Raw genomic sequence first — 27014 nt, forward strand, 5'->3', positions numbered from 1 at the left:
GGGATGAGCCAAATACTACATGTATTTCATGCAACATGGGCCCTGGATTGTGGAGATGAAATACTGGGATAGTCAGAGTCACTTGGGCTCTGGCCAATTTTGGCTATCATGTTAACCCTAAATCTATCTGCCTTGTGAGAGGCTATGACACCCCCAAAAGGCTAGCTTCCAAATTTTCACCAACATGAAGAAATAAAACTATAGAAGTACTAAAAGTAGGGTGCCTGGGTGGCTCAGTTGGTTAAGAGTCTGCCTTCAGCTTCAGAATATGATCCCAAGGTCCTGGGATCAAGCCTCGCATTGAGCTCCCTGTTCCATGAGGATCCTGCTTCTCCCTCTGCCACTCTCTCTGTTTGTGCTCTGTCTCTCAAATAAATAAAATCTTTTTTTAAAAAAATAAAAGTACTAAAAGAATGCATTAACATTTATATAACCTCCCTAAACATGACCCCATTGGCTGACGCCTGAGGAATACAGAGTAGAAACATATAACAAAATAGAAAACCAAAAAAACATACAAACAAAAAACAAACTGAAAAAAGTATCTGCAACATATAGTATGAAGGGCTCATTACCTTTAAAATAATTTGTACAAACCAATAAAAAAAACTGATAAAAGAACATTTCACTAGAAAAAAATGAGTAAAAGACCTAGAAAACAATCCCAAAAAAAAGATCCACAAGTGGTCAATGAACACATGAAAAAAACTCCAATCTAATTATTAAACAAAGAAATGTAAATTAAAATGATACACAATGGTCCCCTACTAAACTGGCAGATATTTTAAAAATTGATCATTTCTAGTATTCACTGGCGGCAGCAGGTACTCTCTTGCCACTGGTAGGACTAGAAATAAGTGTGACTTTTCTGGAGGGCAAACAGGCAAAATGAATCAAAAGCCTGAAAAATACACCTACCCTTTGATCCAAGGAATCTACTTCTATTAATTATATCTTGAGGATTTATACACACAAATATTTTGCTGCAAGGATTTACTTTTAGTGCTGCTTTGAATGGAAAACAGTGAAACTATCTCAAAGACTAGGAGGAGATTACAGAACTTCTTGGTTCTGACATGATGTTATCAGTGAATACATTGCTGAAATGGAAAGACAGTGCTAACCTTCTACTAGATGAGAAAACAAGTCAAAACAGAAAGCAAAACAACAATCTACTTTTGTTTTTAAGAAAACATCTGTGCACACAGAATGATCTGTAAGAATATGCAAGTTTCAGCTGGGGTTTTCTGTAAATAAAATGATTATAAGTAGGATTATATGTGAGCATGTACAAGTATAAAGGGCTACAAAGAGGTGTAGTGGGCCTTACAGTTCTTTGCTCACTTGTATCACATCATTTTGAATAAAGATATGTATTGATTTTATGATAAAGTTATTCTAAATTTAAAAATATGCTGTCCATATGATTCATTTCCTATACTGTTACTTTTTCAAACATGTATGTGCCATCTTCCCAGGAAGACCGTAACCAGCTTTTACAGCCCTTATAAATGCTTGGTAGTGTATAGTAGCTAATCATGAAAATCTGTTCCTGAATAACTAAAGCTTGGCTCTACTGTCCTTCATAATTAAGTTCATAGTTTCCGTTCTGCAACACTTATTCTTTTGTTTCATTACTGAACATCCATTACATGAACAGTGCCACGGTAGGCAGCAGTGATTCAGAAATGAATGACACAGACTGTCCTGCAGGTGTTCATAATGTGTGGGATAGAGAGGGGATAATGTGTGGGTTTGGGGTGTGTGTGTGTGTGTGTGTGTGAATATCTAGGGCTGTGTGTGTGTGTGTGTGTATAAGAATATGTAGAGTTGTGGGTGGATGTCCTAGCAAGTAGGGATGTGTGGGGGGCAGAGATACATAGGGATACATATGTAGGGTGAGGAGTATGTAGGGATGAGTTTACATGGAGCTAGGGCTAGGTAGGGATATGTGTGCCAAGAAGGGCTATATAAGGATGCGTGTGTGGTGTGTGCGGGTATGTAGGGATCTGTATATGTGGGGTAGGGGTATGCAAGGAAGAATTTATATGGAGGTAGGGGTAAGTAAGGACATGTAGGGGGTAGAAGTATGTAGGGAAGTGGAGGGGGAGGGGCAGGTAGCAATACATAGGGGGAGGGGTATGAGGGAGTGTGCAGGTGGGTAGGAGTATGTAGGGGCTATGATATGTGGGGCCTCATTCTCAAATTTCTGAAACATGTAAGAAACAAGAAAGACAAGGAAGTTAATGATTTATTAAGTGAGCAGTCTTGTATTTTTCCCTGGGGATCTTTTTCCAGCCTCCGTGAAGCCAGCAGCCCCACCCAGCTCTGAGCCTCCACCCAGCACAGCCCCACCCACAGCCTGTGCCTGCTGCAGCCTGACTGCAGAGCCCACCTTCCCTGTGGGGTGAGGGGTGAGGGAGGGGTGGGGTGGGGTGGGGGGAGGGGCAGCACCTACCTTTCACACTGTGTGCCTGTGTATCCAGGTTTGCAGGAGCACCTCACATTTCCCCCCGTCACAACACAGCCAGTGGCAAAACTTGAAAGAAGCCAGAAGAAAAGCCTCAGTAAAAACATAAATTGATAGGCTTCATGCTGATTATTATTATTATTATTTTTTTTTTTTTTTTTTTGCCACAAAGCACTGACTTGGGTTAAGTGGAAACAGACACCAAGAAACTGGTTGCTTTCTATATGAAGAAAAATGTGTCCATCAAAACTTGTAGAGATGATAATGAGGTACTATTTCAGCTCACATTGGGCATATCTTGGTAAATAAGGACTGAAGACATTTATTTGGTTTTGTTTTTGGCTTCAAGAAATGCATTCCTTCACTTGAGACAGCAAAGTAACACTTCGGAAGAGATGATTACAACAGTATTTTTCCAGGAATAACAAGGAAGGAATAAAACAAGTCTAGGCAGAAAAAAAAAAAAGAAAAAGTTCTGATTCTTCAAAAAATTTTTCTCCTTGTTTATTCTAGTTCCTTCATATTGGGCACATTATCTCCTAGGAAGCAAAGGGGTCGGGCAGGACCTAAGGCACAGAGCAGGCTTGCCCATCTAGATATTTTTGTGGGCACAATCATTGGTGATTTCTACATTTTTAAAATCAAGCTGTGGCATTCCAACTCTCATTCTTTTTGTTCTAAACTAGTGCATATTTGAGACGGATTTTTTTAAATTAAGTGAACAGATCATGAAAAAAACTCTGTTGCCTTGAGAAAGGTCTATGAACATTACACTGAGCAAGTCTGAGGGAAAATAGCTCCATGTATCATTTGCTGATAAGAGAATTCTTATCTAGGAAGCTTCTGTAGTCTCATAGATGGATAGAGTTATACTCCTAAAAGGACAGTTAGAAATTCGTCAACAGTATGAATATCGCCGGAGGGAGAATTCGATAAAAATAGTGTCTCATTGATAATCTGAGGAATGATGGTGAGTTACTTCAGTTGTATGGAAGCCAGAAGCCGCCCTTCATGATAACAACAGGCTTTGCAACCAAAGATGAAAAGCCTTCCCTGAACACCGGGTGAAAATCTTGTTTCTGTTCCCTCTGGCTTCTGTTCCAACAAGTCTAGGCAGGTATCGAGTGATAAACCCCTTTGCAAATAAAGCCACAGGACTGGGCAAGTTGAAGGGGTATCAAATACACAGAGAGCAAAACAGGGTGACATTTCTAATATGCATCTTCAGAAAAGCCACATCTGGGCAGTGACTTCTGGTAACGTGGCCAATCTCTCGGATCCTGGACTGACATCAGTCAGCCTTGTGGCCTGCACTGTGCCTGAGCCAGTGCACTGCTTATATTCCTATAGGTATCTTCTAGGTCTTCAAATCAACTCTTGCTTCCTCTGGTTATGTGTGATATTTTGCTTGGACCCACAACGAACGTGTCACAACGAGCAGGAATAGGGCAAGGTACCAAGGCCAAATAGAATATGAATTACCATGAAATATATAAGTGGCAGGTTGCTACCTACGTTATGCATCTGCTGTGCTGGAGTCTGAATGATAACTCAGGTCACATCGCTGGCCTGTGGCTTCCGTCACATTGAGGGTAAATCGCAGTGCCTTACTAGAGCCTCCAGGATCTGAACCCTGGGTGCCCCACCTACCGGGCCTCCTGGCCCTCTCCCCCAACACTGTGCTCCAGCCACCTCCTTATTCCACAAACACATCAGCACAGGGGTGGTCTCTTGTTTTTCCTTCCCTCAGACCCTCATTGCTAAGATATTGCCCCACTGACTCCATCTCATCATTCCCTGGTCCATGCCCAAAAAACTCTCCTACTCCTCTGTAAAGAGTCTGCTCACTGGCTACCAGTTGATAACCCTGTTATCAACCGCATAGCCCATCTCTATCTGAAATTATGCATATTTATTTGTGCATTTATTTCCTGAGGGTGACAATGGCCCCTGCCCACATTCTCCAGGTGAATCCTGATGAGATCAGACTGCCTGATTGCTAGTCTTCTTTACTATAGTTGCCCTAGCACCTAGAGAAGGCTAACCCCTAGCCCCGAATTGGTCTCTCAGTAAATAATGTTTAACCATTGTATGAAAAGTGAAAGGAAAGAGGAAAAGGAAAAACACTCAAATGTACACTTAGAAAAACTGTTCTTGTTTGTTTTGCATTTTTGTCTGTTCTTTTAAAAATATAACTGCCTGATTGAGATATAATTCACAAACCATACCACTTGCCCATTTCAAGTATTCAATTAAATGGCTTTTAATAGATTTACAGAGTTGAACCAACCATTAGCATGATCAATTTTAGAACATTTCCATCACCCCAAAAAAGAAATCCCATACCCTTAGCAGTCGCTTCCCATATCCTTCCACTCTCCAACCCCAGTCCCAGGCAACCACCCAATGACTTCCAGTCTCTACAGATTATTTGAGAGCTCCCATACTGTACCTGTTTGAATGAGGACACGGGCAGACACTACAGGATCCGTGGATGGTGTTCCTATAGTGACCCTCTTTGCAGCGCTCACAGTGTTCTCCAGCTGTGTTGTGCTGGCAGTTCTTGGGACAGATGAGCATACAATTAATAGCAGCTGATTACATTTATTATTATTAAGATCATTATTATCTTCACCACTCACACAATTATAACTCAAGTCTTCTGACTCTGTACGATGATGTCAGTTCACTGATGGTATATTTTTCCTGTCTATTTAATTATTGTTGGTACTAAAAAAAAAAAATGTAAGTGCCCGTCCATCAACTATTTGATGCTTAATATCAGGAGGATGAAATGGAGGAAGACCAGTTGAATCCAAACTCAATCCAATATTTCATAGCTGTGCTATCCTGGGCAAGAATCTTCACCTTTTGAGCCTCAGTATCTTTCATAAATCACTTTTATTGGTGTATGATTTTTGCATAATTCTACTATTCTTAAGATGCATGGTTGGAATGATACCCACTTTCCAAGATTGCTGGGAGGATTTTAAAAAGAATGCTAGAACCTCAGCAAAATGCAAAAACCTCCCCCTCTTTTCCTAAAAAAAAGCTCCTATGAAAATTAACTTGATATTGCTTCATAATTCACTTAATGGTCATATACTAAAGAGGAATATAGTTCCAATAAGTTTTTAACATGTAGAATTTGTTAAAACCATGAGAAGCTGCACCATATCTGAAGAAAGCTCTCAGTTTGATCCCAGGGTCTCAAACAAGCAAGATGCTAAGTAAGTTTCCCTACATTATGTGTTTATGTAAATCCAATTATTTTCATGTCAAGTCAATGCCTTTTGAAAGTTGTTCTTCAATAAAGCACTGAGATGAGACAACTTTCCAACTGAGCAGTCTAATGAGACAAATATCCTAGTGGATGGTATCAAATTTGTTTATTTTGTGGAATCTTTAGCCTAGGATAACATTTCCTCATTTTACTCTAGTAATAAATATCTAAATGAACAAAGCTATCCAGGAAAACTCCCCTTACTGTGGGTATTTGATGATTCAGAGATACTCTGTGTTAATTCTACAGTGTGGAATAAGTATAATATTTTTTAAATTGCTCATATACCTTAACTCTGTCTGCAGAGATGGGGCTTGGGAGGAAGCTTAAATGGATATGAGTTTTCAATAACATCTGAAGCCTGGTTGTGGAAAACAATAGGCAGGGACATCCTAAGTGGGTATGGCCCCGCTCCAAATGTGAGGCTGTCCCTTCCTCATTATGTCATCCATTTCTTTAGCTTAAATAAATCCATCCCTCACAAACCTTTGAATAATGGCCAATTACACAAGCCACTAAGATGTTAAAATATCTTTCCATAGTTTTTTCAGTTATTAAATCGGGCTATACTCACAAGGGATACCGCTCACACGTTAACATGGGATCATCAGAGAGCTCACCCTGCCCTGAATCCTTCCCTCTTTCTCCAAATGTCCCCACCATGGAAGTGTCTTCTGCAGGCCTGGAGGCTAGGAACAAACTCATGCTGCAGTTTATCGGATGCACAGAGGGGTCTTTCCTTCACTTTTACCTTGCTCCGCTGTCCTCACTTGCTCACAAAACCGTCATTCATTTGAACTAATCATTTACCTCTCCACGTTAGTTTCCTTTCTTTTTAAACTCTAAATGGCAATCTTAAAGAAGAACCTAGCTGCTGAATAGCTATTCTTTAATCCTATATATATATTTAGTTCTGAGTTGAAAACACTGGAGAAGCAAGAGCATAGAGAATCAAGAAGTGCCATGTGCCATCTGTGACCTACTTAAAATACCTTGAACCCTGGTTCTGCTCAGGAGCAGGAAAGGATTGTAGGAAGGGGTGAGAACCTATGTTGCTTGATAAGGTCCCCTAAGAATGTCTGAAATAGTCCCACCCTCAGTTGAGAGCATCTATCCTGGAAGCTTGCTCGGTCCTGCTAATTTGAGACATCTGCCTATCAAGTTTCCTTGTGGTTTATTGCAAATGAATTAATGGATGGATGAATGAATGAATGAGTCCATGTCCACTCCCACAGCATGTGCTCTCCCAGCTCCATCTGACATCAAACATCCATGGGGTATTTACTATGTGTCCAACCATGCTAGGTGCTAGGGATGCAGAGATGGATTGGCACCCTGACCACAGCAGATAGAACCCTGTGAGTAGACACATTCAATGTCATGTGGAAAATATGATAACCAACATGTGCCAGCATCCCGTAAGAGCAAGAGGAGCCTCCGAGAAGAGCTTCTAGAGGCAACAATGCCTCCTGCATGGAGGAGAAAAGGAGAAGAATTAGCTGGGTAGAGAAGTGAGGGGAGGGCCCTCCAGACACAAGGAACGGTGAGCACAGAACCTCAGTCTTACAGGAGCCTAGCAGTGCGAGCAGGCAACATGAAGCAATTGGTATTCCAAAGGGTGAAGGTCAAAGTCGGATGGGATGCAGCTGATGCAGCTGGAGGCAGCCTGCACCAAGGAGTGTGGACATCTGGCCATGAGCCTCAGGAGAGCCACGTGGCAGCTGTGAGTTTCAGGTAAGTCATGCTGGGGGGTGGGGCGGGGGCTCAAGTGGCAGGGAGTAAAATGACGTAGATGAGGGGTGACTGAGACAGTGGAAGGTGAGGAGTTGGGGGAGAGGTGGAGATATGAGGACAAAGCTGGCAAGGAGAAGAAGAGAGAGGCAGGAAGTCGGGGAAGAGAAGGGGGTCTGTCACTGCTGGTCCTTCTGGCTGATGGCACCCACACATGGCCTGCTGCTCCTGAACGTACATGGCTTCACTGGCAAGGACCTGGGCGATTTTCTTTCCAACCTCCAAAGTTTATTCTTGAAACAACATGGAGAAGTGTGCGGTGTGAAGGTCCCAGATTTCAGAAATTGACTTTGGACATTGAGAGGTAAAGGCCAGTTTGCAGAAGAACCAGCCCGCTTGATGGTGACAAGTACTTGGTCTCCTCATTGCTGTTCTTTGAGAATGAGGGCTATATCTCTGGCTCCCATGCAGTGGGCACCCCCAAGGGTAATGGCAGCACTCAGTGCCTACCCCTGAGTGGTTAAGTGAGTGCAGGCAAGGGCTCTGTGCCTGTGTGTGTGTGTGTGTGTGTGTGTGTGTGTGTGTGCGTGTGTGCACAGACACATTCCCCACTGGACTGTAGGCCTTGTGAGAGTTGGGATTATGTCGAATGGTTTTATTTTATTTATTTTTTTTAAGAATTATTTATTTATTTATGATAGACACAGAGTGAGAGAGAGAGAGAGAGGCAGAGTGTGTCACAGGCAGAGGGAGAAGCAGGCTCCACGCCGGGAGCCCGACGTGGGACTCAATCCCGGGACTCCAGGATCGCGCCCAGTGCCAAAGGCGCTAAACTGCTGAGCCACCCAGGGATCCCCTGTCGAATGGTTTTAACCACAGCATTTAGCTCATACCTCCCACAATAGCAAATGCTCAGTAAGGGTTTCCTGAATGAATTCTTTCTAGAGGCCATCTGGCCATTAGGGACAAGTGAAGACAGAGCTACAAAGAAAGGAAATGGGAAAGAAAATCCCCTGTTTGATTAAAACAGATGAATTATGACTCACTAGTGCTCCTTTCACTGGGTGAATGGACTGCAGAAAATGTCTACTTTGTTCTTTGGCAGCTTTTATAAAGTGGACTCGACATCTAGCAATGGTTCAGTGACAAGATAAATATTTATTTTAAATTAAAGTACCTACCTGTGTTACACACAACATACAGCATGAAGCATAAACTACTATATAAGAATACTTATGAGCTGAAAAATAGTCTTTCCAAATGTCTTTTATTCCTTTTGAACTTACAAAGTTAAAGTCCTACAGAATATTCTATTAGGCTCTTTACAACCATGTCCTGTCCTGGCCTGTCCCATCCTGCAGCGGAAACAGTTCCCTGGGACATGCCGAACTTGGCTTAATACAGCCTAGGAACTCAAAGAGTTGAAATACACTTTAGATGCATTACACAATGCAAAGGAAATCTGTGCCAGAAGAATGTATTTCCAAATAGCACCACATAAAAGGGGGCTTGTGTTTATAGGGGCACCGATGCTCTCTCCCTTGTCTATAACTGTCCATCCTCCTTCAAGGTGGGAAGGCCCTGCCTTCCAGGGATGAAAGAGAGAAAGGCAGAGTAAAAAATGTTCCAAAAGAATACAAAAGAAAACTTTCCCAAGAATCTAATTTTCTATGGGAAATATTTTTATAAATATTCTAAAAGAAGTTTGTTTTCCAGTGGATAAACCATAGACAGCAAGGATTCACCTCACCTGTCTTCCTATCTAAGGTCACTTGGCAGCTATGAAAGATTGAGTGATTGAGAATGCACCTTAAGTCTTTCTTAGCATCTTCTCCCCAATTGCTTGCTTGAGTATCCTGCTCACCTAGCTACGAGGCTCCCCTCCTGCAACCTCCAGCCACTCCAACAAAATTTGGGCCCAAAATAGTGGTCCTGACTTGCTATATTTCAGCAAGAATTAAGTCCCCGGATGCACCCATTAACAACATCCAATGCAGTGAACGTTTAGAAGCTAGTGTGTAATTTCATTGTTCAGATGGGACTTCTCCTCTGATGGCACATGTTTAAAATGGAGGGAAAAGTGCAGTATAAAATAATTCAGCCTGATGACATTGGAGCCTCCTATGTTTACATAGCAACCTCTATTTAGGGTTTGGTTGGAAATGTGACATTCAATGTCTCAGGGCCCAGTGGGGTCGGGGTGGGGGAGTGAAGGGACAGAGAGACACAGATTGCCTGCCGGTAGCACTACAGTATCAGTTTACTCACAATACATATTCCGGAGCCATCCTGACATCGATTTGAATGTCCATTGCAATTGCAGGGAACACATCGTCCGGTATACGAGCCTCTGTTATCGCGATAGTATCCAGGGCTACAACCCTATTTTTCAAACAAAGCACTTAATCAGTAGACAGAAAGAATTATTATTCAAAGCATGTGACAATTCTGACTGTCAAACATTCACTTGTTTAATCTTTTTTCCTTTAGTTGGTGTGTGGATTTCTACTTTTGAACACTAGTCGGTCCACTAGCTCTTTTTGTCAGGTTTGACCTTGTTTTCACACCATGGCAGGAGTGCATGCTTGTGTCAGAGTGGGAGATGTGTGGGGAGAAGGGGGAGGAGTGTGGCAATAGCTTCCTCTCCTTCAACTGCTATAGGGCTAATGGAGGGGTGAAGGGGTAAGGAGGATCAGGATATCAGTCTTTAGCAAGGAGGGTCTCTAAGCCAATCCCTTCATGGTCAAGTTCTCTTTGGGTAGGCATTCCCTCTCCAAGCATGGGTCGGGACTGGTGGGGGAGGCAGAATGAGAAAAACGGGAACTAGAGTCTTCATTGGGATGGATCAATGCAGTAATGGCAGAACTAGAGGAATCACTGGTCTATGGACAACAGGGAACCCTGGGGAGAGGAACATGCTAGCATTCTCTACAGAATCCCACAGGGACGTTCAGTTCTGATGGGACACACAAAGACCCAGTGGGAGGGAATCCCATTGGGTGTGGTCTTCTTCTCTCACTTCATAACTTAATACTGCTTTATTTCTATCTCTAGTACATTGTCTCTTTCCAGTACAATATGAATTATTATTTTTCATATGGATGAAAGGAATTACAGTTTTCTTTTGATAAACTGTTTTTTTTTTTAAAGATTCTAGCCACCTGGGTGGCTCAGTGATTGAGCCTCTGCCTTTGGCTCAGGTCGTGATCCCAGTGTCCTGGGATCGAGTCCTGCATCGGGCTCCCCACAGGGAGCCTGCGTCTCCTTCAGCCTATGTCTCTGCCTCTCTCTCTGTGTCTCTCATGACAAATAAATAAAATCTTAAAAAAAGGATTCTAGTTAAGAATGCTCCCAATAGAAAAAGAAACAATTCTTTCAATACCAGCCATTAAAAAGTATTTCTATTTTTGCCTTTAAAGAGAATCATAAACATTTTGCTTATTTTAGCAGAGTGAATCAGTGCACCGATTAAAACCAAATGTTGCTTCCAGTTTCTTTAACTGACCTCCTTATATGCCCTAACTGAAATATCCAGAAAATATAATATTTCAAGATAAAGCATCATCTTTTATCTAATCCTCTTTAACAGCACTATGTAAGACTCTGAAGCTACAGTCAAGGAAAATCTTAAAATGAACCATCCATTCTCATTCATCCAAAGACTCTATCTGGTCAGGTAGAAAAGAGAAAGAATCCAACCTGATAGGTCTGGAGAAAAAAGCCTCATGTACTCCCCAGAGTAGAATATCCCAGTTTCTGATTGGAGCTTCTTCCAAAATTACCAATTAGTACACATTGTACACAATAACAAGACTATAATTTCCAATATATTTTTCCCTTTAGCTATTAGAAACCATGTTTAGGCAAAAGAAGCTATTGCAAAAAATGAGATTGCTCTATGTGTTATATGAATAGGCTTGTCCACAGGAGAATTGAAGTATGAAAGGAATGTTCTTTAATTGAAAACACAACGGAGAGATACGTTCGAACAAAATTCAGCCACTGATGGTGTGATCATATCTATAAGCAAATACTCTCTACTACTAAGTGGCAAGTACCTCTTAATTACCACTATATATCATGCCTCATGCTTCTAAAACAATCATATTTGGTAAAGAACAAATTATCCAAATAAATATATGTGGTTCATTTATGACAACATGCCTGAATAAAAAGCCTTAATGACACATGCTTTAGGGGGAGAATAGTCCATCCTGATTAAAATTAAACCACCCACCCTAATTTGCTTTTGATAAGAATCAGAAAAAGTCCCCTGCAAAAATTATACCTATCACGTGACTCTTAGGTAGACCATTTGTCAGTTCCTGAAATATAATCATTTTCTCACCTCTGTAAAGCACACAGACTATATTGAAGACTTATCCTACATGAAAATGAATGTATCCTAATATACAATTTCAGTAAAGAGGTTCAGCAATTAACCATTTTTTAAGTGACATTTTTTCAGGATAAATTTTCCAATAAGCTTTTGTGGTACAAATGATAAAATTATGTCCCTATCAGGTTTTCAGGGCTATTTCAGTAGCCATAAGATCTATATCTCTGAGTATATGTGTCAATGTCCAGAAAGTTGGGTTTGAGAGAGAGAGAGAAACAGAGAGAGAAAGAGAGAGAGAGAGAGAGAGAGAGAGAGAGAGAGAGATTGAGAGTAAGCACACACACAGAATTTATGAGTTTAATGCCTGGCAAATTGAAGCATGTCTTGTAAGGTATTATACAAACTTGATCTCATTACTTTCCTTAAACACAGATTTAATTGATTCTCATACTTTACTTGATTCTAGTAGTTTACTTTATCGGAGAATTTACTTCCAAGCAGAATTTGGAGGTCTACAGGCATTGGACTCTTTTGTCTTGGGGCTTGGGTGACTCTCGAAAGGCACAAAGTTTCATAGTATACTAACATCCCATAAACATCCAAATTCTGAGCCGTCTGGGCATTTCCAGGTGGGCTGATGTTTATAGGGTTTTGTGGTTAACAGCTTAGGAGAGCAATCTGTCAGGCGCCATAATAAACACTGCCAGTCAATGGCACAGGGAGGCTCTGGGTCCCTCCCCCAGCCCACCCATTACTTATTCATCCCCTTAACTTAAAATGTCACAAAGCAAGGAACCCTTCCCCAACCCAAACCAGAATGTAAAAGGGATGTTACCTGGCTGGGTTTAAAGTCCACATAACTTGATTGCAGATGGCTTTGGCCTGGAGGCTGAAGAAATGCTACCCTTTGCTGCTGTGAATTATATCCCAGACACTGCCCCAGGGCTGCCCCAAAGATCCACAGCCATCCGGAGCTCCTGGCTGACCACCTCACTGCTGGGGGCATCCTGGTCCCGGGGCGTCCTGCTGGCTGCGCACAAACCTTTGCCTCTCCCTCTTATACCTGCCCTTCCTGCTCAGCGCCCAGGCCCGCCTGACTCAGGTAAGGCAGGCTGTCTGCGGCAGGAGGCCCCACCTGTAACTTCACCCATGAGTCAGCCTGTGAGAGAGCGCACATAACAGTCCCACAGGGAAGCACACCGCTCTGTAATTCCTGCGAGGTGGGGCAGGCATCACCTTCTACCCACCTTACCCCGCAGACGGCACTAGCCGATGAGAGCAGCTGTAAATCACAGGCTGAGTCATGCGCAAAGAACACGCCCTGGGCAGGAGGCTGGTAATCGAGAGGTTCCACTCCTTCCCTGGGGCAATGGTTTTATTTAGGCGGGCTAGAAAAGAGATAGAAGGAAGGAGGGGAAGAAGAAGGTAGGCACTTGTGGACTCAACTACAAGACAGAAGTCTCCAGAAAACCAGGACAGGTAATATATTTGTAGGTTAGAAAAGGAATGCAGATCCCCTGGGGGCTTTCTGCTATCAAGGGTTGAGGACAGGAAGGGAAGGATGTTGCTAAATGTACACACATTGGGTGCAGGGAATACACTGAATGGCAATGTTTGCTCTTTCCTAATAACTGCACTAAACGTTGGGCTTGCTTTCCCTCCCACTAGGAAGAGAACATATTTACAGCTTGAGATATGAAACAGTTCGATTTTATGGCAAATTTTAATCATCCTAGGACAAGTCAGGCTGTCTAGTTTTCACAGGAAGATCTGCTGTGAGCTAGGAATTTGGGCAGCAACTTCCCCTGGAAGAATCAGGACATTCTTGGGACTCTACCAGCAGTAGGCATCAGAGGGACCCTCTGTTAGAGAACAACATGAGAACCCCAGCTCACCTACTGGGGAGGCAGTGGCTCAAATCCTGGGATGCCCCCTGGCGGGCTCCTTCCTACTCCCTGCAGAGTCCTGATTTCAACAACCCCCAAGATTGATCGAGTGCCTGTGGCTTTCCTGTGGAATTTGAGATGTTTGATGTTTCTTTTTCATTTTTAATACTTGGACCTAGGGGTGGTCCAGGTAAGATAGAAGCTATAGCCCAGGAGACATCTGTCCGATGGACCGAGTGCTTCAGACCATCCAGCAGTGCTGGGCAGCAAACCAGTGGGCCAGCCACAGGAGTCCTGGGGGAATTTTACAGTGGAGAGGAACTTCCTACCTGACATGAGTCACCGGTGTAGTCCGGGGGACAGGCACACATCTCTACGTTCTGTGCTCTACGTCCACTTCCTGTGTCAGAGGCCTCCTCCAGCCCCACCCCGCTCAGAGAGAGCCGCTGGGTCTCAGTGAAGTAGAGGCCTCGGAGGCGCAGGTCTTCCAGTCTAGACAGCACCATCATCAGCTCTTCCCGGGACACGGGGGCACTGCTGCTGGCATGTCTGAAGTTTCCCTACACGTAAAAATAGAGAGGTAAGGTCTTGCTTTGGCAAGTTCACTTCCAGGGGTTTCAGAGAGGCAGACATCCAGCACAAGTCAAAGGAAAGACATTTACAGTGCATATGGGAAAACAGAAGAGAATAAAATAAAAAATAAAATAAGATAGTGGATTTGTATTCAGAAGTCAGGTGTCCTGGGTTATTCCCAAGAAGAGAGTGCCACACGAAAGAGGAAAAAATGAAGGCAGGAAATAAGGAACAATAAAATGAAATGAGATTTCCCAGTGTTATACTTATTTTAAAATGCACGTTTGTATGTGCAAGTACAAACTGGGTGAGAATGATATAGGAGAGTAGCATATGGCAAGCCACTGAGTCATGCAGTTAGATCATTCGTTAAATGTACATAATTGGGACTGAAATCTTTTTTTTTCATACACACACATTTATATTATTTTATTTTACTTCTATGGTGGTAAAAAATATACAATATAAACATAAATGTAAATTTATACATTTACAAATTTTATACATTTATAATTTTATAATGGTAAAAAAACACATGACAACAAAATTTACCATCTCAACCATTTTTAAGTGTACAGTATAATAGTGTTAATTATATTTATATTGTTGTGCAACAGATCTCTAGAACTTTATCATATTGCAAAATGGAAACTCTGTACCTATTAAGCCATAACTCCCATTTCCTCCTCCGCCCCTCATTTTCTGGCAACCATCATTCTACTTTCTGATTTAATGAATTGGACTACCTTAAAGACCTCATATCAGTGGAATCATGCAGTATTTGTCTTTTGTGATGGGCTTATTTCACTTAAGATAATGTCATCACATTACGTTCCAGCATCTAACTAGAACTATCATATTCTAGCATGTGACAGGATTAGGTAATATTCTAATATATGTATATACCACATTTTCTTTATTCATTCATCTGTCGATAGACATTTCAGTTGCCTCCACCTCTGATCTACTGTGAATAGTGCTGCAATGAACATGAGTGTGCAAATAGCTCTTCAGAACCCTGTTTTTAATTCTTTTGGATAAAACCCCAGAGGTGGGATTGCTGGACCATATAGTCATTCTCTAAATTTTTGAGGAGCCTCAATACTGTTTTCCATAGTAGTTACACTGCCTTAGAGTCTTACCAACAGTGTACAGGTGTTCCAATTTTTGCACATCTCCCCCAACACTTGTTTTAACTCTGTTTTTTTTTTTTTTAAATGGTAGCCATTTCAATGACTGTGAGGTAGTATCTCATTTGTGGTTTTGATTTGCATTTCTCTAATGATTAGTGATGTTGAGCATCTTTTCATATAAAAGCCTACACTTTTCAGGCAGCCCGGGTGGCTCAGCGGTTTAGTGCCGCCTTTGGCCCAGGGCATGATCCTGGAGAACCAGGATCGAGTCCCACCTGGGGCTCCCTGCATGGAGCCCTCTTCTCCTTCTGCCTGTGTCTCTGTCTCTCATAAATAAATAAAATCTTTTTTTTTTTTAAAAAAGCCTGCACTTTTAACCTTTACATTCTGCTGCCTCCTTTAAACTTGGTTTCTACATCTCTTCAATGGGTATAGTAATACCTAATATCTCAGGACTGTGATGAGGATTGCAGCAAATTAAACAATAGCATGTATATAAAGTGTTCAGCCCAGTGCCTAGCACATAGTCAACATTCAATAAATGGTAACTATTATTATGTACATATAAATACAATACTAATACGATATTAGTTTATATGTTTAACAGTTTGAGGTATGATTTAAATACAATAATATTCCCTTATTTAAGTACACACTTTTTAATAAATTTACAGAAGTGTACAACCATCACCACAATGTAGTTTTACATTTTCACCCCCCCCAAAAAAAAGAACCTTTGTGCCCATTTATAGTTATTACCTATTCCTACCCTGAGCCCCTGGCAACCAGGAGTCTATATTTCTGCCTCTAGAGATTTATTTGCCCATGCTGGACCATTTATATAAATACAAACTTGATTTCAATAGTACACAAAAACTTTGCTTCTGTTCATTTCCTTTACTCCCTACTCTATTGTGCCGTTATTGTCATTTACATTGCATCTTTATAAATTGTATGCCGGTCAACACAGATCTATAATTATTGCCTTAAGCAGTTATCTTTTAAGTCAGAAGAAAACAAAGTTACAAACAAAAGATATATTTTTACTGCCTTTTATATTTACCTGTGTGGTTACCTTTACTGGTGCTCTTCACTTCTAATATGGACTGAAGTCATTGTCTATAGTGTCCTTTCATTTCAGTCTAAAGATTCCCATTAGTATTTCTTATAAGGAGGATTGGTCAGCACTGAATTCTCTTTTGTTTTTAATGTAATGTCTTCTTTCCTCCTCCATTTTTTTTAAAATTTTATTTATTTATTATAGTCACAGAGAGAGAGAGAGAGGCAGAGACACAGCCAGAGGGAGAAGCAGGCTCCATGCACCGGGAGCCCAATGTGGGATTCGATCCCGGGTCTCCAGGATCGCACCCTGGACCAAAGGCAGGCGCCAAACCGCTGCGCCACCCAGGGATCCCCTCCTCCTCCATTTTTTAAAAAAGATTTTATTTACTCATAAGAGATTGAGAGAGAGGGGATCCCTGGGTGGTTCAGCGGTTTAATGCCTGCCTTTGGCCCGGGTGCGATCCTGGAGTCCCAGGATCGAGTCCCGAGATCGAGTCCCACGACGGGCTCCCGGCATGGAGCCTGCTTCTCCCTCCTCTGCCTCTCTCTCTCTCTCATAAATAAATAAATAAATAAATCTTAAAAAAAGAAAAAGACTGAGAGAGAGAGAGAGGGCTGAGTGGGGGGGCAGAAAGAGGATCAGGCTCCATGCAGGGAGCCCGACGTAGGGCTCAATCCCAGTCTCCAGGATCAGGCCCTTGGCTGAAGGTGGCACTAAACCACTGAGCCACCCCGGCTACCCCTCCTCCTCCATTTCTGAAGGATTTTTTGCTCGGTATGTCTTTGTTGACAGTGTGCTTCTTTCAGCACTTTGAATGCCATCCTATTGCCTTCTGATTTGCATGGTTTCTAGTGAACAGTCAGGTGTTGACCTTATTGAGAACCCTTGAAGGTGAAGTACTTCTCTCCCCATTGCTTTTAAGATTCTTTGTCTTTGTCTTTCAGAATCTTTACTATGATGTTTCTGTGAATGGATCTCTTTACCCCTCCAAATCTTCTGGGGAGACATGTCTGAACTCCCTTCATTGAGAAGCTAGCCTTCTGGGCAGGCCTGAGTCTCAGAAATCAGGCCAGCTCATTTCCATTGAGCTGTCACAGCTTCTGGGTACGCAGGGTCTCACAGGCCTCTGAGAGAGGTACATTTACCCTACTTGGAGATTGTTGAGTTTGGATATGTAAACTAATGATTTTCATCAAATCTGAGAAGTTTTCAGCTGTTATTTCTTTAAATGTTTCTCCTCCGCCACCCCATCTCCTCTCCTTCTGGTATGCCAATTACGCACATGTCGTACATTTGATTGCATCTCACATATCTTTGAGGGTCTGTCATTCCTCATTCTTCATACTTTCTGTTCTTCAGACTGGATAATCTCCATTGACCTTTGAATTTGCTGCTCCTTTCTTTTTCCTGCTCAGCTCTGTCATTGAGCCTTTGTCTTAGCTCTGGCTGATATAGAAAATGCCAGAGACTCAATGACTTAAACAACAGAAATCTGTTTTTCTCACAATTCTGGAGGCTAGAAATCCCAGATCAAGATGGCAGCCAGTTTGGTCCCTGGTGAGAATTCTCTTGCTAGCTTAGATGGTTGCTTTCTTGTTGTGTCCTTACTTGGTGGACAGGGACAGTGAGTTTTCTGCTGTCTCCTCTTATTAGGACATTAATTCTATTGGATCACAGCTCTACCCTTATGATCTCATTTAACCTTAATTCCTTCTTTGTTCCAAGTACACTCAAACTGGAGATCAGGGCTTCAACACAAAAATTTGGAGAGGACACAATTTAGTCCACAGCAGTCCTTCTTGTGAATTCTTCACTTCAGTTATTGTAATTTTCAACCCCAGAATTTCTATTTAATTCTTTTTTATAATTTCTATTTCATTATTGGTATTTTCTGTTTGGGAAGATATTCTCATATTTTCCTTTAGTTTTTTTAGATATGATGGTATTTAGTTCTTTGATGTATGTTGATTTTTTTAAAGATTTTATTTATTTATTCATGAGAGACACATTTATTTATTCATGAGAGATTTTATTTATTTATTCATGAGAGAGAGGCAGAGACATAGGCAGAGGGAGAATCAGACTCCCTGTGGGAAGCCCGATGCTGGACTCCATCCCAGGACACTGTGATCACGCCCTGAGCCAAAGGCAGATGCTCAACCACTGAACCACCCAGATGCCCCTGATGTATGTTGATTTAAAGTCTTTGTGTAGTAAGTCCAACGTCCGGGCTTCCTCAGGGACCGTTTATATTTATTGCCTTTCCTCTCTGTGTATGGACCATGGGTTCCTGTTTCTTGTTCATCTCTCTCTCTCTCTCTCTCTCTCTCTCTCTCTCTTTTTTGCTGAAAACTGGACATTTAGCATAATGTAATGTGGCAACTTAGAAAATGTTATTTATCTCCCCAGAATTTGTTGCTGTTGCTATATTTACTGTCATTGTTGATGTTTTTGCTTAATGACTTTTCTGAACTAATTCTGTAAAGTCTGTATTCTTTGTCATGTATGACAGCTAAAGTCTCTGCTTGGTTAGTTTAATGGTCAGCTATTGATTGAACCGATTTTTTTTTTTAAATTCCTAAAACCAAAGTTCTATAATCATTGCAAAAGGGTTCTGTGTGTATGTTGAAGGACCCCTCAACACTCAGCCAGGCAGCTGACAACTCTGCATTAGCCTTCACTTCCTGCTTGCTCAGAGCCTCAAGGTTAGTCAAAGGTGATGGCTTAGGGTCTTGTTAGGCCTTTCTTGAACATGCTCACAGTCCTGAGTATGTGTAGCCTTCTACCTTTCCAAGATTGTGTTGGAGCTTTCCAAAGCCCCATGGATAACTAATTCCCAGGTTTTTATTTTAAGTTTTGTGATTAGCTTATAATTAGTCCCAACTATAATCCATCACCTCGGCCAGCCATGAAGCTCAGCAACTATCTCTAAATGTCTTCATCAATACCCCTAGGGAAAAAGCTTTTAATTTTGGGGAAAGCTACAAGTCTGGTCAAACAAAGACAGCCTTGGAAGTAGCATCTTCCAGAAAACCTTCAGATAGGTTAAATCATGACAGTTCTCTGGCAGTGAGGCTCTGCATAAACTCCAATGCCACCCCATCTCTTTTGGTGGCTGCTGGGCTACTGGCTTTCACTTTGGTGGTGGGCTTTTGTTTTCAAGGCTTCTGTGCAGGCAGGGGTGGCAGATGGGAACAGAGCAAGCTGACTGCCACAGAGCCTGAGGTTCTTACAGATTCAGTTATTTTTTCTGGATTAAACACTTTTCAGATTGCTGCAAGCCTATGGTCAATTTCCAGAGTTCTAAATAGTTAATTCTAACCATTTTTGCCAGTTTTCTCATTGCTTTAATGAAGGAGAGAATTTCTGGAGGTTCCTACCCCACCATTTTTGCTGGCATGGCCACTCTCATATGGATAGAATCACACAGTATGTGTGGTCTGTCTTGCTTCTTTCACTCAGTACATTACTTTTGGGGTTCATCTATGTTATCCTAGGTATTGATACTTTGTTTCATTTATTGCCAAATAGTATTCCATTGGAATGGATGGACCTGTACAGATATGTTAAAATATATCTACAAGTTCAAAGTGCTTGAAAAGTATCACCTTGAGGTATTGGACATATTTAATAATACAAATGGAACACTATTGGGATGCTTGGTAGCTCAGTGGTTAAGCATCTGTCTTTGGCTCAGGGCGTGACCCTGGAGTCCTGGGATCGAGTCCCACATCGGGCTCCCTGCATGGAGCCTGCTTCTCACTCTGCCTATGTCTCTGCCTGTCTCTGTGTCTCTCATAAATGAATTAAAAATCCTTAAAAAAAAAAAACAAAAAACAAATGGAACACTATTTTATTTTATTTTGTTTTTGTTTTTTTTTGCTTAAATACATATTTATTGCAAACCATGAAACACTATTTTAAAGAAGTTGTCATAACCAAGTAAATGTAACACAATGTCTTATGATTTGATAAGCTTTCCTTTTTTATCTATATTAATCTTATTTCTTTTGGTATTAGATATTTTTGTGGCTTTTCTATCCATTCATCCCAAGCATTTATTGGCCACTGAGGAAGGCATGAGGATGAGAGGGAGTTGTATCATAACATTTACAAGCTCACAGGGTTTATAAGACAGAGATAATTACCTCTAAAATGGAAGAGACTGCGCTAAGAGCCATACAGATAGTACAAATAAAGCCCTGTGAGGATGAACCTCTGTATGTTTTACATAATTTATATTTTAAATTTATATATGTGAATTATAGGTACATAAATATAATTAATATTTTAAATTTATAAAATAAAAAAATCACAATTGCCTGAAAGAACTTAGTCATAGAACAAAAAAGGATCATCAAGAATGATTTTATGTTTGTTTTTCCTTTACCTCCACCACCTGCACACGCACATGATACAGCCGGTCTGGTCGGGGGTTATTTGGTTCCTCATAGATGATGGACATGTGCTGGCCCTGTGTAAAGAAAAACACGAATGCCATGGTTGAGATATTCTGAGGCTTATCATGGATAAGAACAAAATTTCTATGGATCTGCATTACGTGGAATGCCTGATTCTACTAAATAGTGAAATGAATGGCCTGGCAAAAGGATTAGTGAATGGAAACAAAAATAATACCTAATGCAGTGCAGGTTCACAAAAAAAAAAAAACCCAGGAAAATCTCCCTGACTGAACGTGGCTAAAAAGACAGATTTCTTTTCTTAATTAATTAATTAATTAATTAATTAAATTTCACCAAAACCATGTGTTGCAGTCATTGTATGAGGTGCATTTCCATTATTGCTGACAGGACCTAGAGTGTAGTAGTAAGAAACTGCTTTGGTGGGTGAGTCCATGAGGAGGGCATGGTGGGCAGAAAGACTGCCAGGGCAGTGCAGGCTGCATAGACAGGGAGCCTCAGAGCATGTGGAGAAGGAGTCCTGCACCCCCAGAGCATGTGGAGAAGGAGTCCTGCACCCCCAGAGCATGTGGAGAAGGAGTCCTGCACCCCCCACTCCCTGTGGGCCCCAGCCGTACTCACTCTCAGCCTCTGAACTCCCCGCCCCATAGCAGGGGCTCTAATAGGTCACAACGGTAAGGTCAACACCCATCATCAACACCTCCACCCCAAACTCACACACAAAAGCCCTGGCTCTTTTGTTATAGCCCTAAACCCAAAAGGGTTCCATACACTAGTGCTGGGGTTTCAGAAAGAAGACCATTATCTGTGATCACAAATCATTGAAAACTTTAAGAAACATGCCCTATAGGCTTTTAATTACAGTGGTTTGGAACAAAGCAGCAGAGTGAATGTTTCATAAGCCTAAATTATTTTCCATGTTTGGAGGTAAAATTGAGAAGAAATTCTGGTCATCACTTCTCTGTGAATTCCAACCACCTGCATAATAAACTCCTTGGCAATAAATACTGGTATACTAATGGCCCAAACTTGAGATGTTCTGAAAAAAATACGAAACTGAAAGACACCACTGCCAGGATGGTATTTTTATTGTGGAGCTATTTTTCCTCTAAAATCTTTGATGCTTCATTTCCAAGATGTTTTACAAAGTTTCCTTGTAGTTTTTAAAACAACGGTTCAACAAATTTGGGTGCCAGCAAAAACAAAACACAACACAGCAGTGCCTAAACACAAAAATCAACCAGAATGCAAGGTTCTCAGCTGTGACAAGATGTGTGAGACTTGCTTGCTAGTCCCTATTTTACCATGAATGACACACAAACGGAAACCTTCAGGAAGCTGTCATTGCACTGCATTAACCACAGCACAAAAACCAGAAACAGAGTCAAGTTAAGACTCAGGGTCCTCAACCTGTGTTTAAGAGACTGGACCCTGCACTGTGGGAGATTCAAAGCAGAATGTGACATTGACCCCACCCTCAAGGAATTTTCTAGATTACAGTTCTAGATTACATGGCAGGTCTATAGTGTGTAGGTGCCACTTTTCTTCTCTTCTCAAAAAATCAAACTGGCTCCCTACTATCTACATAAACTCAAATTCCTTAGCACAATATTAAACATCTTTTTTCTTTCCAACCCTTCCTGGCTTGTTTCCTATGACTCGAGAATCACTGATAATACAGCCTGGTTGGACAGGTCGTCCCTTGTGCACTGCCCTCTGCCTTGGCTTATCTTTTTTTTTTTTTTTTAAGATTTATCTATTTATTCATTAGAGACACACAGAGAGAGGCAGAGACATAGGCAAAGGGAGAAGCAGGGTCCCTGCGGGAAGCCTGATGCAGGACTCGATCCCAGGACTCCAGGATCACACCCTGTGCCAAAGGCAAACGTTCAACCACTGAGCCACCCAGATGTCCCTGCCTTGACTTATATTATTCTTTGCCCCTGGAAGGGTGCTCTTGCCATGCCAATGCTTAAAGGTCTGGCTCAAAATTAACCTTTTCCATGAAGCCCTCTGAGGGCTTCTCAACCACGTAAGCCCCCACTTGGACCCCAGCTCTCACAGAGTCACAAGACTTTGTTCAAACTTCACTTCAAATGCATATTGTTCAGTGGATTGTAGCTATGTGCATATTTCTTCTACCTCCCCTCTTAGATTACGCTTTTGTGAAGGACAGGGATCACCTGTCCTTTCTGAGCCCAGCAATGAGCCTTGCCAACAGGAAGGTCTCAAAAGCTACTGTGAGACTAAATTGAGAGATGGAGACAATGGTGACACCTGGGTGGCTCAGGGGTTGAGTGTCTGCCTTTGGCTCAGGTCATGATCCGGGGATCCTAGGATTGAGTCCCATATCTGGCTCCCTGCAGGGAGCCTGCTTCTCCCTCTTCATATGTCTCTGCCTCTATCTGTCTCTGATGAATAAATAAATAAAATCTTTTTAAAAAAATATTGAGACATTCAACAAAGTTTAACATGAAGCAATAACTTATGAGAAGCAAGTGTGAGATACAGTGACATTCCTTGGGAGGAGACAGAAGAGAAGCCATGAGGGCTGGATGACCAGGGGAAGCAGGATCCTAAGGGGGGGCTTACCTGCTCTCAACTTCCCTTTCAATTTCTACAAAATATTGGAAATGACTTAATCTAATCTTTTATAGGCCATTTATTAAGATGTCCCAAAACTGGATCAGCAGCCAACTGCAATTGCCACTTCCAGCCCCTCAGGCTGCACTCTGATACCTACAGTGAGCTGCACATCTGGCTTCTTTTCCAGAAGAACCATGTCACCAGGTAGGCCAAAGGACTTGATTTGGTAGGTGAGGTAACCACCATATGAAGAAACCTAAAATTGCAATTATAGATCAACAGCATAAGCATTAGAAGAGCCTATGGCAACATTAGCCCACTTAAAACGCACACAGGCACATAGATCTGGAAAGATACAATCCACCTCTTAGTGGTCATCTTGAGAGTGAAGAATTGAAGATGGTATTTTAACTTTCTACTTTGTACCATTTTATATTACTTAAAATGTTTAGCATGAACACGACTGAGTTTTATAAGCAAGAAGACGCTTCTGTTAAAAAGAAAAATATCAGTCACACAGATACAAGATCCTTCTATTCTAGATGACCACTAAACCAGTGTTCATTTAATCTAGAGCTATCCCAATGTAGACCATTGGTTTCTTATTTAACTGAGAGAATTGGTTAATATCTATCAGTCACAAAATGAAACTCTAAAAATAATTTTTTAAAAAAACTCCCCCTGAGAGCAGATGGTGAATATTTCCTACATGATCACACATTCCCTGGTACCTAAACCATGTCTGATTGCTTCAGCAAGTGTATAGGGACCTTTTCTCAATGTCACCTTAGCAGCACGATCATGATGGAGGCATGAGGTCATGATTTTGTGATAGCAACTTCACCTCTGGTGTTGATACTTCTGACCCATAAAGCAAAAACTGATCAAGAAAGGAGTAATTGAAAGATGAAAATAAGAGGCGATATTACTTCCGAGTGGGGCAGGACAAAATTCCCCTCTTGAAAAACACAAATAACATGGAGCAGGGGAGAGAGAACAGCATTTCCGAGCCCTTGATTCAGTGAACTTCCCTAGAATCCATAACCTGACGAAGTCACAGGGTTATGATCTTAGAGTCTAGAAGTATTCCGGAGTAACATCTTAAATCATCCTTTGGAGATTAAATATGGCCTTTCTGATGGGCTAAGGTGGTTTTAAAAATATGCCCACAAATTCTTGATATTCTTGTCTTCAAGAGGGGGAGCTTAAATCTCCTCCTCGAGTGTGGGCTGGGCTTGGTGACTGGCTTCTAATGAATAGTACATGGCAAGAAGCAAGGGTATGTTACTTCTGAAATTAGGTCATAGAAAAATTGTGGTTTCTGTTTCGAGGTTTTTTTTTTTCTCTCTCTCTCTCCCCCCTCTTTCTCTCTCTATCCATTACTTTAGAGGAAGCCAGATGTCATGTTACGAGGACCCTCAGGCGGCGCCTGGAGGCCTCATGTGATGAGACCCTGACACCCTGGCTCAGCAGCCAGCAAGGAACGGAATTGCCTGTGACAACCACATGACTGAGCTTGGAAATGGACCCTCCAGTTCAGTTCTGGTGACTCCGGTGCTGGCTGACATCTTGCTCACAACCCTCTGAGCACCCATCCACTCTTCAACTCCTGATCCACAGAAACTGGGCAAGATGACTGTTGCTTTAAGCTGCACGGTTCTGGGGTAATTGTTTGCATAGTACTAGATAAGCCATACGTGGGCTCACCATGTGGAGGTGAAGATGGGCGTTACGTGTAGGAGAGGGATAGATGAGAGGAGCAACATTCCCCACACTCAAAGGCCAAAACCCAAAGTCCTTCAACCAGGAGATAGAATTAGAGACCTCAGGCTGACAAAACCCTAATATTTAGTGATTCTAAGAGACTATGGTGCCACCTGAGCTGGGCCCTATGAATTTTATACCTTCTCTAATATTCTATCCTCTGCTACCAGGTACATATGTTACCTAATGATGTTTCTACAGAAGCCCAACTTCTGTCTTTGGAAAGGAGTGTAGTGGGCCAGGCTATGACAATCTATGCAGGAAAGGAAGAGCAACCCATTTGTAAGCTCCCCGAGGAGTGTCTCGCTAACTGCATGTGATTCTGCTAATGACAGCCGAGCTGCCACTGGATCTGGTGCTTCTTTTAATAAGCTTGTGAGTCACTTTTCAGCTTTTGTTTTCCTGACAAGGAAAACCTTTATTCTGCTTTAAAACAAAGAATTCTTAGCATTGGCATTTAAAAGCACATGTGTCCCATCTGCAACAGATATTATTTAAACGGTTTAGCAAAAATGGAGAAAAACATGGTGCATGATTTCCTTTGCTGGGGAGCTCATGCAGGTGGGGGTACATGAGGGTCATTCACACCAGGTTCCTCCCAGGGGAGGACAGCATCTTTTCTGCATCTGTAGCTAATCTAATTTCATCAGTTTTAGTAACCTGAACTTATTGATGCTTCCTTCCAGACAGGAAATGATGCTGACGCAGTGATGAAGGAGGTCCAGCGAGGCTCAGGAGAACAACAGGACATCCTTACCTTGTCTCCCAAGTAGGAAGGAGGTGCCACCCAGGATGCACTGTGGACTGTTGAGGGCAGCTCCTGGAGATCTGCAACCACACTGCTGCTGCCCGGGTTGAATGAGACAGGGATGTGAGCTCTGTCCACCGTCTCCAGGCGCCAACCCATCATATCCACAAACTGGAACACAAGAGCAAAGGTTGGAAACGTGTGCCTGTAGCTTCTCTGATGATGGCTGAATTATGCAGAATAGAAAGAACCATGGGGCGGCCACCTTGCTCCAGAGGCTTCCTTTATATGCCTCCTCTAGAGCTTCAGAAACCTCACCCAGCGCTGCCTCCCATTGACCCATCACAACTAGGAGTTCTCAGACAGCGGTGACCATATGTATGTGGGATTTATCTCTGTATCCCAGCACACATCCTGGTTCTTGACATTTAGTAAGTGTGGGACTACTAACAAGGATGGTGAGACCATTTTAATGATGAACTCCTTAGAGAGCAAATGTGAGGTGGAATACAGTGGCCTGCTATCATTATTTTTCTCTAAATAAATCCACATAACGAAGTATTTCCCTGATCATAAAACGGAAGCCAAGAGTTAAATGATAAGGGGGAGAAAGAAGGAACTGATAAGACATTGGTTAGGAATAATGCTTCTGGGTTCCCCTGGAGGTAGAACTTTTCTGTGGATTTGTGAAGTAATTTTTTTCCTCAACTACAAGCCTACTTTCCTTTTGGGAATGAAATACATAAAATAACCTCTCCTTGAATACTTGTTGGATGTAAGACATTACTCATACAAAGAAAACAAGCATGAGACTGCTGGTTCATGTAATAATGAAGGCATCAAAAGTTTTTGTTTTGTGGAGCTAATTTAAAAACCCATATAGCACTGGGTGTTGTGGTAGATGTTGGCAAATTGAACTCCAATAAAAATAAATAATAAATAAAAACCCATGTAAATAATTTAGAAATTTAACTTAAATATTCATGTAAAACAGGTGAGACATAAAGTGAAACAGAA

The 27014-nt window shown here is 41.8% G+C and overlaps 1 protein-coding gene across 2 annotated transcripts in view; it reads right to left on the reverse strand.

The window, feature by feature from the left end:
• Positions 1-27014, reverse strand: part of LAMA3 (laminin subunit alpha 3) — a 245708-nt gene that overhangs the window by 61245 nt on the left and 157449 nt on the right. The window contains exons 35-41 of one of the 2 annotated variants that reach the window (XM_055324044.1): positions 26007-26168; positions 23643-23741; positions 20869-20952; positions 14039-14269; positions 9753-9866; positions 4923-5032; positions 2459-2539 (exon numbers count right to left, since the gene is read on the reverse strand). In XM_055324044.1, coding sequence (XP_055180019.1) covers positions 2459-2539; positions 4923-5032; positions 9753-9866; positions 14039-14269; positions 20869-20952; positions 23643-23741; positions 26007-26168 — 881 coding nt within the window. Of the gene's footprint in view, positions 1-2458; positions 2540-4922; positions 5033-9752; positions 9867-12658; positions 13043-14038; positions 14270-20868; positions 20953-23642; positions 23742-26006; positions 26169-27014 lie in introns of those variants that run through there. The other variant, XM_055324045.1, reaches the window with a different exon arrangement.

This window comes from Nyctereutes procyonoides, unplaced genomic scaffold (genome assembly GCF_905146905.1).
Source record: "Nyctereutes procyonoides isolate TBG_1078 unplaced genomic scaffold, NYPRO_anot_genome, whole genome shotgun sequence".
NCBI lineage: Eukaryota > Metazoa > Chordata > Mammalia > Carnivora > Canidae > Nyctereutes > Nyctereutes procyonoides.